The 16,951-nt window shown below is 39.6% G+C and overlaps 1 protein-coding gene across 3 annotated transcripts in view; it reads right to left on the reverse strand.

Annotated features, from left to right (window-relative positions):
* The window catches only part of LOC147000510 (vomeronasal type-2 receptor 116-like), a 37,342-nt gene that overhangs the window by 10,249 nt on the left and 10,142 nt on the right, over positions 1-16,951 (reverse strand). For all 3 annotated transcript variants that reach the window (XM_085832901.1, XM_085832900.1, XM_085832902.1), the window contains exons 3-5: positions 16,135-16,938; positions 2,487-2,714; positions 1,335-1,458 (exon numbers count right to left, since the gene is read on the reverse strand). In XM_085832901.1, the coding sequence (XP_085689027.1) occupies positions 1,335-1,458; positions 2,487-2,714; positions 16,135-16,938 (1,156 nt within the window). The remainder of the gene's footprint in view (positions 1-1,334; positions 1,459-2,486; positions 2,715-16,134; positions 16,939-16,951) is intronic.

Genomic DNA, 16,951 nt, shown 5'->3' on the forward strand with positions numbered 1-16,951 from the left:
AGGGAACAAAATACCCATGGGAGGAGTTACAAAGTTTGGAGGTGAGATGGAAGGATAGACCATCTAGAGACTCCCCCACCTGGGGATCCATCCCATAATCAGCCACCAAACGCAGACACTATTGCATATGCCTTTGCTGACAGGTCCCTGATATAGCTTTTTCTTGTGAGGCTATGCCAGTGCCTGGAAAATACAGAAGTGGATGCCCAAGGTCATCTATTGGATAGAACACAGGGCCCCCAATGGAGGAGCTAGAGAAAGTACCCAAGAAGCTGAAGGGGTCTGCAACCCTATAGGAAGAACAACATAATGAACTATCCAGTAGCCCCTGCAGCAGAAGATGGCCCTGTCAGTCATCATTGGGAAGAGATTCCCCTTGATCTTGCACACTTTATATGCCCCAGTATAGGGGACTGCCAGGGCCAAGAAGAGGGAGGGGGCGCTGGGGAGCAGAGCGGTGGGAGGGTATAGGGGACTTTCAGGCTAGCAATTTAAATTTAAATGAAGAAAATATCCAATAAAAATTGTTAAAAGGATGAAAAAAGAAGTGAGTCTCTTATTCTTTTGCAAACATTTAAGAATTTTACTTTTCTGATGTCTATCTTTCTCAAACTTCAACATAATGGGTTTTGTTTCACCTTATTATATTTTATTTGGATACATCGCATTTCTATTTCTTAGAATCCTGTTCTTCTAATGAGAGACTATTAAGGAGTGGTTTTGGATGAGAGATGATGTAGGGGAGGAACTAGAAGTGGATAGAGAGGAAATGTATTCATATTTTATTTTGTGTAAAGAATCTATATGTAATAATAGGGAGACAAAGATTAAAATTTTTTCAGTAAAACAAAAGAAATTTGTCAGGATAGAGATAAAACATATATACAATGGAAATTAAACTGAACTCTCAAGTCACCTGCTATGTAACAATAGCAATAATAACAAAAATACTTGCACTTGGAGTACTCATAAAGAGAATGTGAAATATCCAAGCTTTAAGTGAATCCTACATATGACTGAGCATAGTTTAAAAACATATAGAAATGGTAATAAATACACTATGTTCATAGTGAAATTGAAATGGACTGCTAACTTTTGGCAAGGTCAGGCACTTTTGGGAACAACATCTGCAATTTCACAACAATGTAAATCAAGGATAGTTTCAATGTGTAGTGTGCATTCTTTCAAAAGGAAATAAAAGAAAATGCAATGTTCCCATTTTTTAATCATGGAAAAAACTGTTTCTTCTACATCTCTCTAGTAAATTTCTGTTGGATTATGTATTGCAGATCACAGTGGACAAGTGAGAATATTCTCTGCAAACCTGTATTTACCTGTCTCATTGGAAATCTCATTGTCTGCACAAGGAGTGCAATAAAAGCAGCAGGTAGCCTCTCCTTCCTGGACAGATTTCCTGAATCCAGGTCTACAGCTCTCACTGCACACAGACTGAGGAATCTGAGAGAAATGACAGCTATTAGCAAATGCTTGAACATTTAGGAGAAATCCAAATAATAGAGTATTTCTGAGTATCATCAAACAGTTAATTTGCAAATGTTTACACTTACAATAAGGATATGGGTTTGGGTATTACTAGTTTTGTCAGATTTTGTGCTACTCAGCTCAAATGTTTAACTCTTCATGCAATACATGGAGTTGTTGTTAAGAGTAGGTAATTGAAGTAGTGTTCTACAAGGTCATGCTGATACTTCAGATTCAACTTACAGATTCTCTATTACCGGATATTATAGGAAGACCTTTTATCTGATGTGGTAATGCATGTAAATTGAGAACTTTAAAGGGCTTGGATTCATCACAGAAACAATCTTTGGGGATTTTCTGTGAGATTTATAGACACATTTACCTGAATTAGAAAGAGTCACCACCAAATGGGTGTCAGTATTTCACTGGCTACTGTCATAAAGAGAAAGAAAAAGAGATACAAGTGGAGCAATCACATTTTTCATCTCTGATTTTGGTCCTGAATGTGATGTCATCACTTCCTCTGTCTCCTAAAACATTCTATTCTCAGTATGTTATGCTGCATGCTCACATTGTCAGCCAAAACAACATCTCATTCTGATGCTTTGGCAACATGTTATCTGAAGTAGCAAAGAAAGTACAACACACACACACTAGTCTACCTTTTTAAAAACTAATGAAACAAAGGTCATTTTAAATCTCACTGAAATATCTTAGGCTTGGGTGGAAAAATAAACCTCCTATCAGTGTTTTGAGGTATTGATGTAATTTAGCAGACATTTCATTCATGAGAAACATGTGGACATTATTAAAATTTTAAAATAATATTTTCCATTCACAGAGTCAGGGGATGATTAAGTATTCTACTTTTGCTGTTTATATGTGATGGTCCTAGTGGATAGTTGAATGATGATTGGTACCAAATAAGTATCCATGTATGATTAAGTCTGAGAATTATTATATTTTTAATGAAAGTCAAAGCCACAAGATAAAAGGCAACTCACATTTGTAAACATTATAGGCCATTGTATCTTCTTTTCTGCTAAAAACAACTGTTGACCATCGGGAGCATTTGGAGAAAAGTTCCCTACTTTCACCTTTAATGCAAGACCCTTTGGAAAATTCCAAAAATTGAGAATGTCATATTCTGAATCTAAGTTTCTCTTCCCATCCATATCTGTGTGACCTCTCATATGATGCTTCAGTAGGGTGTTCTTTAGGAAAGGGAGTACCTAAAAGAGATGCAGGAAGATATTCTGAAGTATATCTGAGAAACAAAAGCATTTTCTTTTTCCTTTTTTTTACACATTTTTATTAGATATTTTCTTTATATACAATTTAAATGCTACCCTGAAAGTTCCCTATACCCCCCTCCCCGCCCTGCTCCACTATACACCCACTCCAGCTTCTTGGCCCCGGCATTCTCCTGTACTGGGGCATATAAGGTTTTTAATACCAAGGGCCCTCTCAATACCTCACTTGGGCATATACCCATAAGATGTTCCAAATGGTAATAAGAACACATGCTCCAGTATGTTCATAGCAGCCTTATTTATAATAGCCAGAAGCTGGAAACAACCCAGATGTCCCTCAACAGAAGAATGGATACAGAAAATGTGGTACATTTACAAAATGGAGTACTACTCAGGTATTAAAAACAATGGATTTATGAAATTCTTGGACAAATGGATGGATCTGGAGGATATCATCCTTAGTAAGGTAACCCAATCACAAAAGAAGACATTAAATATGCACTCACTGATAAGTATTTTCTTTAAAAAGTAAGACAAACAATAGCAGTGCTTTTTAACTCTCACAATAAAAGGAAGTATCAATACAGCTAAATAAATAAATGATACAAGGATTCAAATCCATTAGAATTTTAGAATTTTATTCTGGTCAAGAGAAATCATGAGATAACATTCTTCTTGCCCAGAACTTTGCCTGGGGCAGAGCCAGCTTTCCAGAACTCCTCCCATACCCAGAGACAGCTTGATTTCCATGAGGTCCATTACAACCAGGTTGAGGGCTGAACCCCCCTCAATCTCAATACTCGGTATAACTAGGACCCCCAACAGAGCCCAGTGGATATAGGACCCATCCACCCTACAAGAGACACATCAACCTTCCAGTCCACAACTGGGTTCAGGAGCAGATCAGGTGCCCTAGAATCCCCTGCCCATGCCCACATGCAGAGACTGTTTGATTCCTAGGAGGTCCTTAATAACCAGGATCACAGGTGAGGCTCACCCCAATACATGGCTTAATTTGGAACCCCTCAAGACAGCAGACATAGGGCCTAGCCACCCTTTATACGTTTCTCCACCTATAAAGGAGAAACCTCATACTTCTGGCCTGAAATCCTAGAACCCATCACAAACCCATAGACAGCTTGAATCCTAACAGGCCCATCATAACCAGGCTCCCAGTAGGGACAACCTGCAGTCAGAGACAGCAAGGCCTGTTAATAATAGAGATAACCAGAGGCTGGACAGCAAGTATGAGAATATAAGCAAAAGAATACAATTCCACTTAAACACCGTTAAAATCTGGTTCTCGCACCAAAGCAAACCCCAGATAACCTAGCATACATGAAAATCAAATGAAACCCTTAAAGAAATACAAGAAAACATAATTAAACAGGTGAAAGATTTTTTAAAAAAATCAAGAATCTAAAATTGTAAATAGAAACAATAAAGAAAATGCAAATGGGGAGGGAGATATCCTGGAGATGTAAAACCTCGAAAATAGATCAGGAGCTACTGACACAAGCATCACCAACAGAATATAAGAGATAGGGAAAAATGAGGGCATAGAAGATACCATAGAAACTACTAACACAGCAGTCAAAGAAAACACAAAATGCAAAAAGTTCCTAACCCAAACATCTAGGAATTCCAGGACACAGTAAGAAGACTACACCTAGCCGGGCATGGTGGCGCACGCCTTTAATCCCAGCACTTGGGAGGCAGAGGCATGCGGATTTCCGAGTTTGAGGCCAGCCTGGTCTACAAAGTGAGTTCCGGGACAGCCAGGGCTACACAGAGAAACCCTGTCTCGAAAAACCAAAAAAAAAAAAAAAAAGAAGACTACACCTAAGGATAGTAGGAATAAAAGAGAGCAAAGATTCCCAACATAAAGGCCAGGGAACATCTTCAACAAAATTACAGGAGAAAACTTTACTAACCTAAAGAAAGAGACGCCCATAAACATACAAGAAACCTAAAATACCCAAATATATTGGACCAAATAAGAAATTCTTCCCGTCCCATAATAATCAAAACACCAAATGCACTAAATCAAAGAAAAAATATTGACAGCAGTAATGGGAAAAGGCCAAGTAACATAAAAAAGGCAGAACTATCAGAATTACACCAGACTTCTCACCAGAGACTATAAAAGCCAGAAGATCTTAGAAAGATGCCATACAGAACCCTAGAGGTCTCAAATGCCAGCCCAAGCTGGCTCTCAATGCCCAACAAAACTCTCAGTTGATATAGATAGAGAAAGTAAAGTATTCCAAGAAAAACCCAAATTTAAACAAAAACGTTCTACTAATCCAACCCTACAGAGGATAATTAGAGGAAAACTCTAACACAAGGAGGGAAACTATACCCTAGAGAAAGCAAGAAATTAATCTTCTTTCAACAAACCCAAAAGACGTTAGCCTCACAAACATAAAAATAACATTAAAAAAAAAAACCCAGGAAGCAACAATTACTGTTTCTTAATATATCTTAACATCAATGGACTCAACCCCCCCCCCCAAAAAAAAGACTTAGACTAAAAGACTGGTTATATAAACAGCACCCAGCATTTTGTTGCATACAGGAAACACACCTCAGTGACACAGACAGATGCTACCTCAGAATAAAGGGCTGGAAAACAATTTTCCAAGCAAACGGTCCCAAGAAACAATCTGGAATAGCCACTCTAATATCGAATAAGAGGAAAACTCATCCAAAAGTTATCAGAAAAGATGAGGAAGGACATTTCATGCTCATCAAACAAAAGGTCTACCAAGATGACCTCTCCAAGTCTGAACATCTATGGCACAAATGCTAGAGCACCCTTCATAAAAGAAACTTTGAACTGCACACAATAATAGTGGAAGTCTTCAACATGCCCCTCTCACCAATGGACAAATCATACAAACAAACGCCAAACAGAGAAACAAAGAAGGTACCATGAGGTCCTGAGAAGGTATATTCTTTAGTTTTAAGATGAAATGTTCTATAGATGTCCATTAAATCCTTTTGGTTCATAATTTCTGTTAGTTTCACTGTGTCTCTGTGACATCAACCAACCAGAGATCTCAGGGTCTAAAACAACAACCAAGGAGTACACATGGAGGGACCCATGTGCCATATATGTAGTAGAGAATGACCTTGTCAACATCAATGGGAGAAGAGGCCCTGGGTCTCGTGAAGGTTTGATGACCCAGTGTAGGGGAATGTGGGGGTGTGGAGGAGGGAATGGGTAGGTGGGTGGGGGCAGACCTTCATATAAGCAGGCAGAGGGGGAATGGTATAAGGGGTGCCTGCGGGTGAATTAGTATTTACATATACATTTGAAATGTAAGTAAAATACCCAATAAAATGTATTACCACTACAAACCCCTTCAGGTCAGCACCAGCACCGTGTAACCTTGGGCGCAGAATCAGTGGAGACCCCCCACAGTCCCCAGAGGACTCTCCACACGATCTTAGGATCACTGGTGAGTGGAACACAACATCAGTACCAATCCAAGTGTGACAGGCCTTTGACAGCAGGAACAAAAACACCAGAGCCCTTCCTGACCAGAGGCCCAGGTTCCTTTTGATCAGTTCTGGTTTACCTTGATTTCGAACAGACTGGACAGCTCCATGGTCCTCAAAGGAGACATCACATCCAGGCAATGAAACTTGCCTAGAATCTTAGGAAAACAGAATCTCAGGATAACAGGAGTTCGGTCACACCAGTATTTCAGGGTCTCAGAGGAGTTTGACTGCCAAGAACTTTGACACACCCAGAATCTCAGGTTCACAGGAGCCCACAATCAAAGGATCACAGAGAAAGCTGGACTCTGAGAATTACTGAATCAACTGGGATTATAGGAAGGACAGGCTCCAGTCAGATATATTGAGGACAGCAAGCACTTGAGATAATCAGATGGCAGGAGGCAAGCATATGAACAGATGCAAAAAAAACCAAGGTTACTTGGCATCATCAGAAACAAACTTTCCCACCATAGCAAGTCCTGGATACACCATTATATCAGAAAAGCAAGAGATGGATCTAATGTCACTTCTCATGATGATGATAGAGGACATTAAGAAGGAAAGCAGGAAAACACAGGTAAACAGCTAGAAGCCCTTAAAGAGGAAACACAAAAATCCCTTAGAGAGTTACAGGAAAACACTACCAAACAGGTGATGGAATTGAACAAAACCATCCAGGATCGAAAAATGGATGGAGAGCTCAAAATACCGGAGCAGGTGAGGGAGCCACATTGTGTCCCAGGTCCCTCAGAGACCAGTCTACATAGGTCAGCTCCAGTACTGCAAAATGTGAGTGAGCAGACTACAGAAGCAACACAGCTTCTGGGATGGACAAAAAGGCCACCAACAGTCTGGGAAAGGATTTTTACCAATCCTAAATCTGAGAGGGGGCTAATATCCAATAGATACAAAGAGCTCAAGAAGCTGAACTCCAGTCATTCAAATAACCCCATTAAAAATGGGGTACAGAGCTAAACAAGGAATTTTCAACTAAGGAATGCGAAATGTCTTTGAAGCACCTGAAAAAATGTTCAACATCCTTAATCATCAAAGAAATGCTAATCAAAATAAACTTGAGATTCCACCTCACACCAGTCAGAATGGCTAAGATCAAAAATTCATGTGACAGCAGATGCTGGCAAGGATGTGGAGAAAGAGGAAAACTCCTCCATTGCTGGTGGGATTGCAAGCAGGTGCAACCACTCGGGAAATCAGTCTGGCAGTTCCTCAGAAAATTGGACATAATACTATGGAAGATCCAGCAATACCTCTCCTAGGCATATACCCAGAAGCTGTTCCAACTGGTAATAAGAACACATGCTCCACTATGTTCATAGCAACCTTTGTTTATAATAGCCAGAAGCTGAAAAGAACCCAGATGTCCCTCAACAGAGGAATGGATACAGAAAATATGATACAGTTACAAGATGGAGTACTACTCAGCTACTAAAAACAATGAATTTATGAAATACTTGGACAAAATGATGTATCTGGAGGATATCATCCTTAGTGAGGTAACACAATCACAAAAGAAGTCATTAGATATGCACTCACTGATAAGGGTATATTAGCCCAGAAACTTAGAATACCCAAGATACAATTTGCAAAACACAAGAAATCTTGCAAAATCAAGAAGAGGGAACACCAACAGGTGGATACTTCATCCCTCCTTAGAATAGGGAACAAAATACCCATATAAGGAGTTACAGAAACAAAGTTTGGATCTAAGACGAAATGAAGGACTATCCAGAGAATACCCCACCTGGAGATCCATCCCATAATCAGCCACCAAACCGAGACAATATTGCATATGCCAGAAAGATTTTGCTGAAGGGACCCTGATATAGCTGTCTCCTGTGAGGCTATCCAGAGCCTGGAAAATAGAGAAGTGGATGCTCACAGTCATATATAGGATGGAACACTGGCCCCAAATGGAGAAGCTAGAGAAAGTATCTAAGGAGCTGAAGGAGTCTGCAAGCCTATAGGTGGAATAACAATATGAACTAACCAGTACCCCCAGAGCTTGTGTCTCTAGCTGCATATGTAGCAGAAGATGGCTTAGTCAGCCATCACTGGGAAGAGAGGCCCCTTGGTATTGCAAACTTTATATGCCCCAGTACAGGGGAATGCCAGGGCCAAGAAGTGGGAGTGGGTGGGTAGGGGAGCAGGGCGGGGTCAGTGTATAGGGAACTTTCAGGATAGCATTTGAAATGTATATAAAGAAAATATCTAATTTTAAAAAAAGGTAGGAAGTTTTAATATATGCCATGTGGGTAAAAATTGAGGATGCAATATACAGTGAAATACTTTATGATTTCACCTCAGTGAAGAATCTATGGAGCAGCATTTCTGAACCAGTGGGTCCTATGTTTCTCACATATCAGATACCTGCATAGCATATATTTATATTATGATTCTTAACAGTAGCAACGCTGCTATAGTAGCAATGAAATAATTTATGCTTGGGAGTGACCACAACATATGGAACTGTATTAAAAGGTCACAGAGTGGATATAAAATTGACTCAAACAAGTCAATGGCCTTTCTCTACACAAAGGATAAACAAGCTGAGAAAGAAATTAGGGAAACAACACCCTTCACAATAGTCACAAATAATATAAAATACCTTGGCGTGACTCTAACTAAGGAAGTGAAAGATCTGTATGATAAGCAAGAGGATAACATTTGAAATGTAAATAAAAAATAAATATCTAATAAAATACCTTGGTGTGACTCTAACTAAGGAAGTGAAAGATCTGTATGATAAGAACTTCAAGTCTCTGAAGAAAGAAATTGAAGAAGATCTCAGAAGATGGAAAGATCTCCCATGCTCGTGGAATGGCAGGATTAACATTGTAAAAATGGCTATCCTGACGAAAGCAATCTACAGATTCAATGTAATCCCCATCAAAATTCCAACTCAATTCTTCTCTGAGATAGAAAGGGCAATTTGCAAATTCATCTGGAAAAAATAAAAAAAACCTAGGATAGCAAAAACTATTCTCAACACTAAAAGAATCTCTGGTGGAATCACCATGCCTGACATTAAGCTGTACTACAGAGCAATTGGGATAAAAACTGCATGGTACTGCTACAGTGACAGAAAGGTAGATCAATGGAATAGAATTGAAGACCCAGAAATTAATCCACACACCTAAGGTCACTTGATCTTGGACAAGGGAGCTAAAACCATCCAGTGGAAAAAGGACAGCATTTTTAACAAATGGTGCTGGCACAACTGGTGGTTATCATGTAGAAGAATGTGAATTGATACGTCTTACCTCTTTGTACAAAGCCCAATTCTAAGTGGATCAAGGAACTGCACATAAAACCAGAGACACTAAAACTTATAGAAGAGAAAGTGGAGAAAAGCCTCCATGATATGGGCACAGGGGAATAATTCCTGAACAGAACACCAATGGCTTGTGTTGTAAGATCGAGAATCGACAAATGAGACCTCATAAAATTACAAAGCTTCTGTAAGGCAAAAGACACATTTAGTAAGGCAAAATGGCCACTAACAAATTGGGAAAGGATTTTTACCAATCCCAAATCAGATAGGGGACTAATATCCAATATATACAAAGAACTCGAGAAACTGGACTCCAGAAAATTAAATAACCTCATTAAAGAATGGGGCACAGACCAAGGGGCCTCACTTTCCGTTTATGTAAATAAAGAAAATATCTAATAAAAAGAAAGAAAGAAAAAAGAAAAGAAAAAAATAGAATGGGGCACAGAGCTAAACAAAGAATTCTCAACTGAGGAATATCGATTAGCTGTGAAGCACCTGAAAAATTTTTCAACATCCTTAATGATCAGGGAAATGCAAATCAAAACAAACCTGAGATTCCAACTCACACCAGTCAGAATGGCTAAGATCAAAAATTCAGGTGACAGCAGATGCTGGCGAGGATGTGGACAAAAAGGAACACACCTCCATTTTTCTTGGGATCATAGGCTGGTACAACAACTCTGGGAATCAGTTTAACTTTTTTCTCAGAAAATTGGACATAGTACTAGCAGAAGATCCAGCAATACCTCTCCTAGGAATGTACCCAAAAGATGTTTTAACTTTTCATAAGGACACATGCTCCATTATGTTCATAGCAGCCTTATTTATTGTAACCAGAAGTTGGAAAGAACCCAGATGTCCCTCAACAGTGAATGGATACAGAAAATATGGTACATTTACACAATATACTACTGCACAGATATGAAAAAACAATGAATTTATGAGATTCTTAGGCAAATGGATGTATCTGGAGGATATCATCCTGAGTCAGGTAGTCCAATCACAAAAGACCACACATGGTAGGCACTCACTGATAAGTGGATATTAGATCAGAAACTTAGAATTCCCAAGATACAATTTGAAAAACATAGGAAACTAAAAAAGAAGGAAGGCCAACATATGGATACTTCATTCCTTCTTAGAATGGGGAATGAAATATCTATGGAAGGAGTTACAGAGACATAGTTCAGAGAAGATCTTGAAGGAACAACCATCCAGAGACTGTCCCATTAGGGATCCATCCCATAAACAACCACCAACCCAGACCCTAGGCAGATGCCAACAAGAGCCTGCTGCCAGGACCCTGATATAGCTGTCTCCTTTGAAGATCTGCCAGTGCCTGGCAAATACAGAAGTGCATGCTCATAATCACCCACTGGATGGAGCATAAGGTCCCCAATGAAAGAGCCATAGAAAGTACCCAGGGAGCTGAAGGGGTCTGAAGCCCCATAGGAGGAACATCAATATGAACTAACCAGTACCCCCAGAGCTCCTTGGAACTGTACCACCAATCAAAGAAAACACGTGGTGGAACTTGTGTTGTCTTGCTATATATGTAGCAGAGCATGGCCTAGTAGGTCATCAATGGGAGGAGAGGGCTTTGGTCCTGTGAAGGCTGTATGCCCCAGTATAGAGGAATGCTGCCAGGACAAGGAATGGGAGTTTGTGGGTCAGGGAGATAGGAGAAGGGATAGGGGATTTTCAGAGGGGAAATTAAAAAATGGAATAACATTTGAAACCTAAGTTAAAAAAATCTAAAAAAAAAATAATAATTAAAAAGTTCAACATCCTTAGTTACCAGAGAAATGGAAATCAAAATAAACCTTAAATTCCACTCACAACAGTCAGACTGGCTAAGATCCAAAATTCAGGTTACAGCACATGCTGGTGAGGATGTAGAGAAAGAGGAACATTTCTCCATGGATGATGGTACTGCAACCACTCTGGAAATTAGTCTAGTAATTACTCAGAATATAGGACTTAGAACTAACTGGGAACCCAGCTAAAACATTCATGGGCATATACAAAAGATGTTCTAACATATAACAAGGACACATGCTCCACTATGTTTCATAGCAGCCTTATTTATAATAGCCAGAAGCTGTAAAGAACACAGATGTCCCTCAACAGAGAAATGGATACAGAGAATATAGTACATTTACACAATGAAATACCACAAAGCTTTTTTTAATGATTTTATGACCTTCTTAGGCAAATGGATGGAATTAGAAAATATCATCCTGATATTTCAAAATAGAGTTTCAAAAGAGCACAGAATTCCCATAAATCACAGATCAGATGAAGCTAAAAATGTAGGAAGATCAAAGTATGGATGCTTCAGTAGTACTTAAAAGGGGGAACAAAATCATCTCTGAGAAGTAGAAGGACAGAGGAATCTGGGAGGAAGAGATGAGGGGAAGGGAAAAATGGGGGCAGGATCAGGTATATGAGGAGAAGGGGGAGATGTACAGAGCTTCTGGAAATTGACCTGAAGTGTGTAGCAATGGGGGATGTGGAACTGGAGGTAGCCACCAGAAATTCCCAGATGTCAGGCACTACAGAGCTCCCACAGACAAAACCACAAACCAAAGAATACACATGGAGGGACCCACGGCTCTAGTTGCATATGAAGCAGAGTATGGCCTTTATCTGGCATCAATGGAAGGGGAGAAGATCCCATTGAAGGCTCAATGCCCCAGTGTATGGGAATGAAAAGTCAGTGAGGCAGGAGTGGATATGTTGAGAGGGGGGAAGCACCCTCATATAAACTGTGGGAAGGGGGGGTGGGATCAAGAGTTTGTGTAGGGAAAAACCAGGAAATGTAAATAAATAAAATAGCCAATAAAAAATTAAAAATGCCTAAATATCAAGAAAAAACAGCAGTACGAGAAGTAGGCCAAACAACATATAAAGTTGGACCTATCAGAATTACACCAGACTTCTCAACAGAGACTCTAAAAGCCAGAAGATATTGGACAGATGTCATGCAGACCCTTAATAGAACACAAATGGTAGCCATGACTACTATACCCAGCAAAACTGTTACCATAGATGGAGAAAGCCAGATATTCCATGACCAAATTTAAACAATATTTTCAACTAATCAAGAACTACAGAGTTTAATAGAAGGAAAAGTCCAACACAATGAAGGAAACTACACCCAAGGAAAGTCAAGAAATTAATTATTTCAAAACAAACCCAAAAGAAGGGAACCACAAAAACATAATTCCATCTCTAACAACCAAAATGACAGGAACCCACAATCATTGGTCTTTAACATCTCTCATCATCAACTAACTCAATTCCTCAATAAAACACAGAATGGATACCAGAATGGATACATAAGCAGGACCCAGAATTTTGCTTCATACAGGAAACAAACCTCAGTGACAGAGTCAAACATTATCACACTTTAAAAGCCTAGAAATTTTTTTCCAAGCAAATGACCCGAAGAAACATGCTGAAGTGGGCATTCAACTAAAATAAAATAGATTTTTAATCAAATGTCATCAAAAAAAGTTCGTGAAGGACACTCCATATTCATCAAAGAAAAAAATCCCCCAAGTTGAAACCTCAATTCTGAACCTAAATGCCCCAAATGCAAGTGCACCCACATTTGTAAAAGAAATGTTACTATAGCTCAAAACACACATTGAACCTCATACAGTAATAGTTGGAGACTTCAACACCCCACTCTCACCAATGGACAAATCATGGAAACAGGAACTAAGCAGAGACACAGTGAAACTAATAGAAATTATGTACCAAATGGATTTAAGATATATCTTCAGAACATTCCACCCTAAAACCAAAAAAATATATATACCTTTTCAGCACCTCATGGAATCTTTTCAAAAATTGATCATATAGTCAGACACAAATAAGCCTCAACAGATACAAGAAGATTGAAATAATTACATGCCTTTTATCATCACCATGACCTAAGGCTGGGCTTTAATAACAACAAAAACAACAGAAAATCCACATACTTATGAACACTGAATAACTCTCTACTCAATGATAACTTGATCAGGGAAGAAACAAAGAAAGAAAATAAAGACTTTGTTTAATTTAACCAAAGTGAAGGCACAGCCTACCTAACCTTATGGGACACAATGAAATCAGTGCTAAAAGGCAAACTCATAGCTATGAGTGCTTTCATAAAGAAATTGGAGAGATCCTATACTAGCTAGAAGTTTAATGGCACATCAGAAACCTGTACAACAAAAAGAAGTAAATACATCCAAGAAGAGTATAAGGAAGGAAATAATCAAACTCAGTGGGGATATCAACCAATTAGAAAGAAGGAGAAGTGTACAAAAATTAATCAACAAAACTGGGAGCTGGTTCTTTGAGAAAACCAACAAGATAATAAACTCTTAGCCAAGCTAACTAGAAGGCACAGAGACAGTATCCAAATCAACAAAATCAGAAAGAAAATGGTAGACATAATAAAGGAAACTGAGGAATCTTTAAAAATCACCTGATCCTACTTCAAAAGCCTGTACTCAACAAAACTGGAAAGTACAGATGGAATGGATGAATTTCTAGATATATACCAAGAGTTAAATTTGAATCAGGATCAGATAAAACATCTAAACATCCACATAAACCCAAAGGAAACATAAGCACAAATTTAAAGTCTCCAAACCAAAATATCTATGTCCAGATGGTTTTAGTACAGAATTCTATCAGACCTTCAATGAAGACCTAATACTAATACTTCTCAAAGTATTCCACAAATTAGAAACAGAAGGAAAATTACCAATTTTATTTTATGAATACTTAAAACTGTACAAAGACCCAACAAAGGGAACTTGAGAACAATTTACCTTATGAATATCAATGTAAAAATTCTTAATTAAATTCCCCCAAACTGAATGCAAGGACACAGTAAAATGCTCATTCACCATGATCAAGTAGGTTTCATCTCAGCAATGGAGGGATGGTTCAATACATAGAAATTCATCAATGTAATCCACTATATTGTGGGGCGATGGGTTACGCACAGACAGCTTAGTCTCCAGTCAAGTTGAGGTCTTGACCCACCCAGTGGTGGTAATTTTCAGCTACATGGGATTGAAGGTGGTTCTTCACCCCGGCTTGTGTCAACATTACCACCCCCACAGCCCTCACAGGAGAGTCTCATGGCTGTCAGTCATGTACACAATGGCCCAAGCTTCTGGCCTTCTGGCTAGACTCCTCCACACAGTTACCTAGCAACCGCACAATAACAAGCCCGCTTTAAAAGGGGCTGTTTGGCCCTTCCTCATTCTCTTTTCTTTCTCTCTAAGCTCTCTCCCTCTAAGCTTTAACCTCTCTTTCTCTAAGCCTTCACCTTTCCTACTCTCTAACTCTCTTTCTCTCCTCCCCTTTCTCTCCTCTTGGCCAGGGCTGGTCTCTCTCTTTTTACCTTCTCTCTTTCCCCCTGCTTTTCTATAACAAAGCTCTAAAGCCATAGACTGTCTCTGTTCATCAAGGCGTGCCATGGTTGGACGATGTGATAGGCTTTCTTCTAATGAGCTGCTTCTAACATTCCATCAGAAGGCCTTCCTGTTCTCCAGCCACATAAAGGACTAAAGACTCTTGCCTGCATGGGAACCTACCCAGCGCCCCCTTCCTCTTTCCTCCTGCCCTCTCTTCCCATATCTCCGGGGTCTAGTGCCTCCCCGGGGCCCCTATGTTTTCAGCTCCTCTGCCTTATCCAGCGTAGAATGCCAGAGACTGAGAACCTGGTACCAGGAACTGCCCCTTGTCCATTCCCTGCCATGTGGGGTCAATGGCTTCACACAGCCAGATGCCCACCTGCATGGGGCTGCATGGAAAGTGTCCAGCAGTCCTCCAGCGTCTGCCTTCCTAGAGCACTGGAACTCTGGCAGAAGGTGGGCTCTCTTCCTCTTCCCTCATTCCCTAACACCCACAGCCCTGAACTATATAAACAAACTCTAAGGAAAAAAATCACATGATCATCTCATAAAATGCTGCAAAAGCCTTTGACAAAATACAACATGCCTTCATGGAAAGATCAGAAATTCAAGGAATATGACTAAGGGACATACAGCAAACCAACAACCAACATCCAATTAAATGGAGAGAAACTTGAAGCAATCCCATTAAAATGAAGGACAAGACAAAGCTCTCTACTCTCTAGAGAACCTGGGTGGAAAAGGGGAGCATGAGAGGGAGAAAAAATGTCGGGGGGCAGGAGCAGGTATGGAAAGAGACAAGAGAGAAGTTCAGAGGGCCAAGAGAATGAATAGAAATCAGTAGGAGTGGGGGCTGTGGAACTGGGGGAACCACCAGAAAGTTTCAGGTGTCAGGGATTCAAAAAGCTACTAGGATCTAGTGCGGATGACATCTGCCTGCCTCTGCCTCCCAAGTGCTTGGAATAAAGGTATGAATCACCAATTCCTGGCTGGAACTCCATTTATAAGACACCTACTTAGGATTTTGCATTGACCTCAAGACAGGGAAATGAGTATTTAGACCAGTAAATATTGATAACATTCTCAAATTTAGGATGCACAATTCGGGTGGCTTGGGAAATAATAAAAATATCTCCTTGTAGACATAACTACGCTCATGAAAGGACATTACCTCCCAAGGGAAGGCTACCATTTTTTCTCCATTAGCATGTCTTTGTATCTGTATTTGCTGAAGATTCATTTCATGGAGACTGTAGGCAACAGCATACACAGCATTATATATATTGTAGCTCTCTTCACTCATGACTGGGTCAAAAAGGGATCTTGGCAGTAACTCCAAAGAAGCATTGGGTTGGCAGTTTTCCAAAAGTTGGCAATCAAACTCAGAAAATGAGCACTTGAAAAATAAATACCAAAACCTGGGAAGATAATTGTCTTCTGGGTATTTGTAGGGGTTAACTGTTCTAATAAAATTTGTAAATTCAGCCATCTCTTCATGGTGGTGTGAAAAAATGAAACTTCCATGTAATGACTCTAACATGAAATAATCAGTATCGGTGTCAACATCCCATTGAGAGTTTAAGACCCAGACTTTCCAAGTCACTAACAACTGTGCAATATGTCGCATTAAACCTTGTAGAGAAACAATGTCACCACAAACAACTGTCACATTTTCTGATGATTCCTTACTCTGGACCAGACTTTTCCATAATGCATTTGAAAATGAATTCCAGACGCCAGGGATCATTTGCACAGAGGCTATGCAAATGTTATTTCTCTCCATAACTTGTCTCAAGTCAGACAGAATCTGTGTCCCTTTGTGGTCATCTGGGATAATTAGACCAACCCAGGACCAACTGAAATGAAGCATCAAAGAGACTATGGCAAGAGAAAGAAATGTGTCCTTGGGGGCCATCTGATAGACATAATTAAGCTGTTCTTGGTTTAAAATAGAATCAAAAGGCCCAAAAGTGAGCTGCAGAAAACAA

The sequence above is a fragment of the Mus caroli genome, unplaced genomic scaffold, assembly GCF_978045245.1.
Source record: "Mus caroli unplaced genomic scaffold, Mus_caroli_1 scaffold_18, whole genome shotgun sequence".
In the NCBI taxonomy this organism is placed as follows: Eukaryota; Metazoa; Chordata; class Mammalia; order Rodentia; family Muridae; genus Mus; species Mus caroli.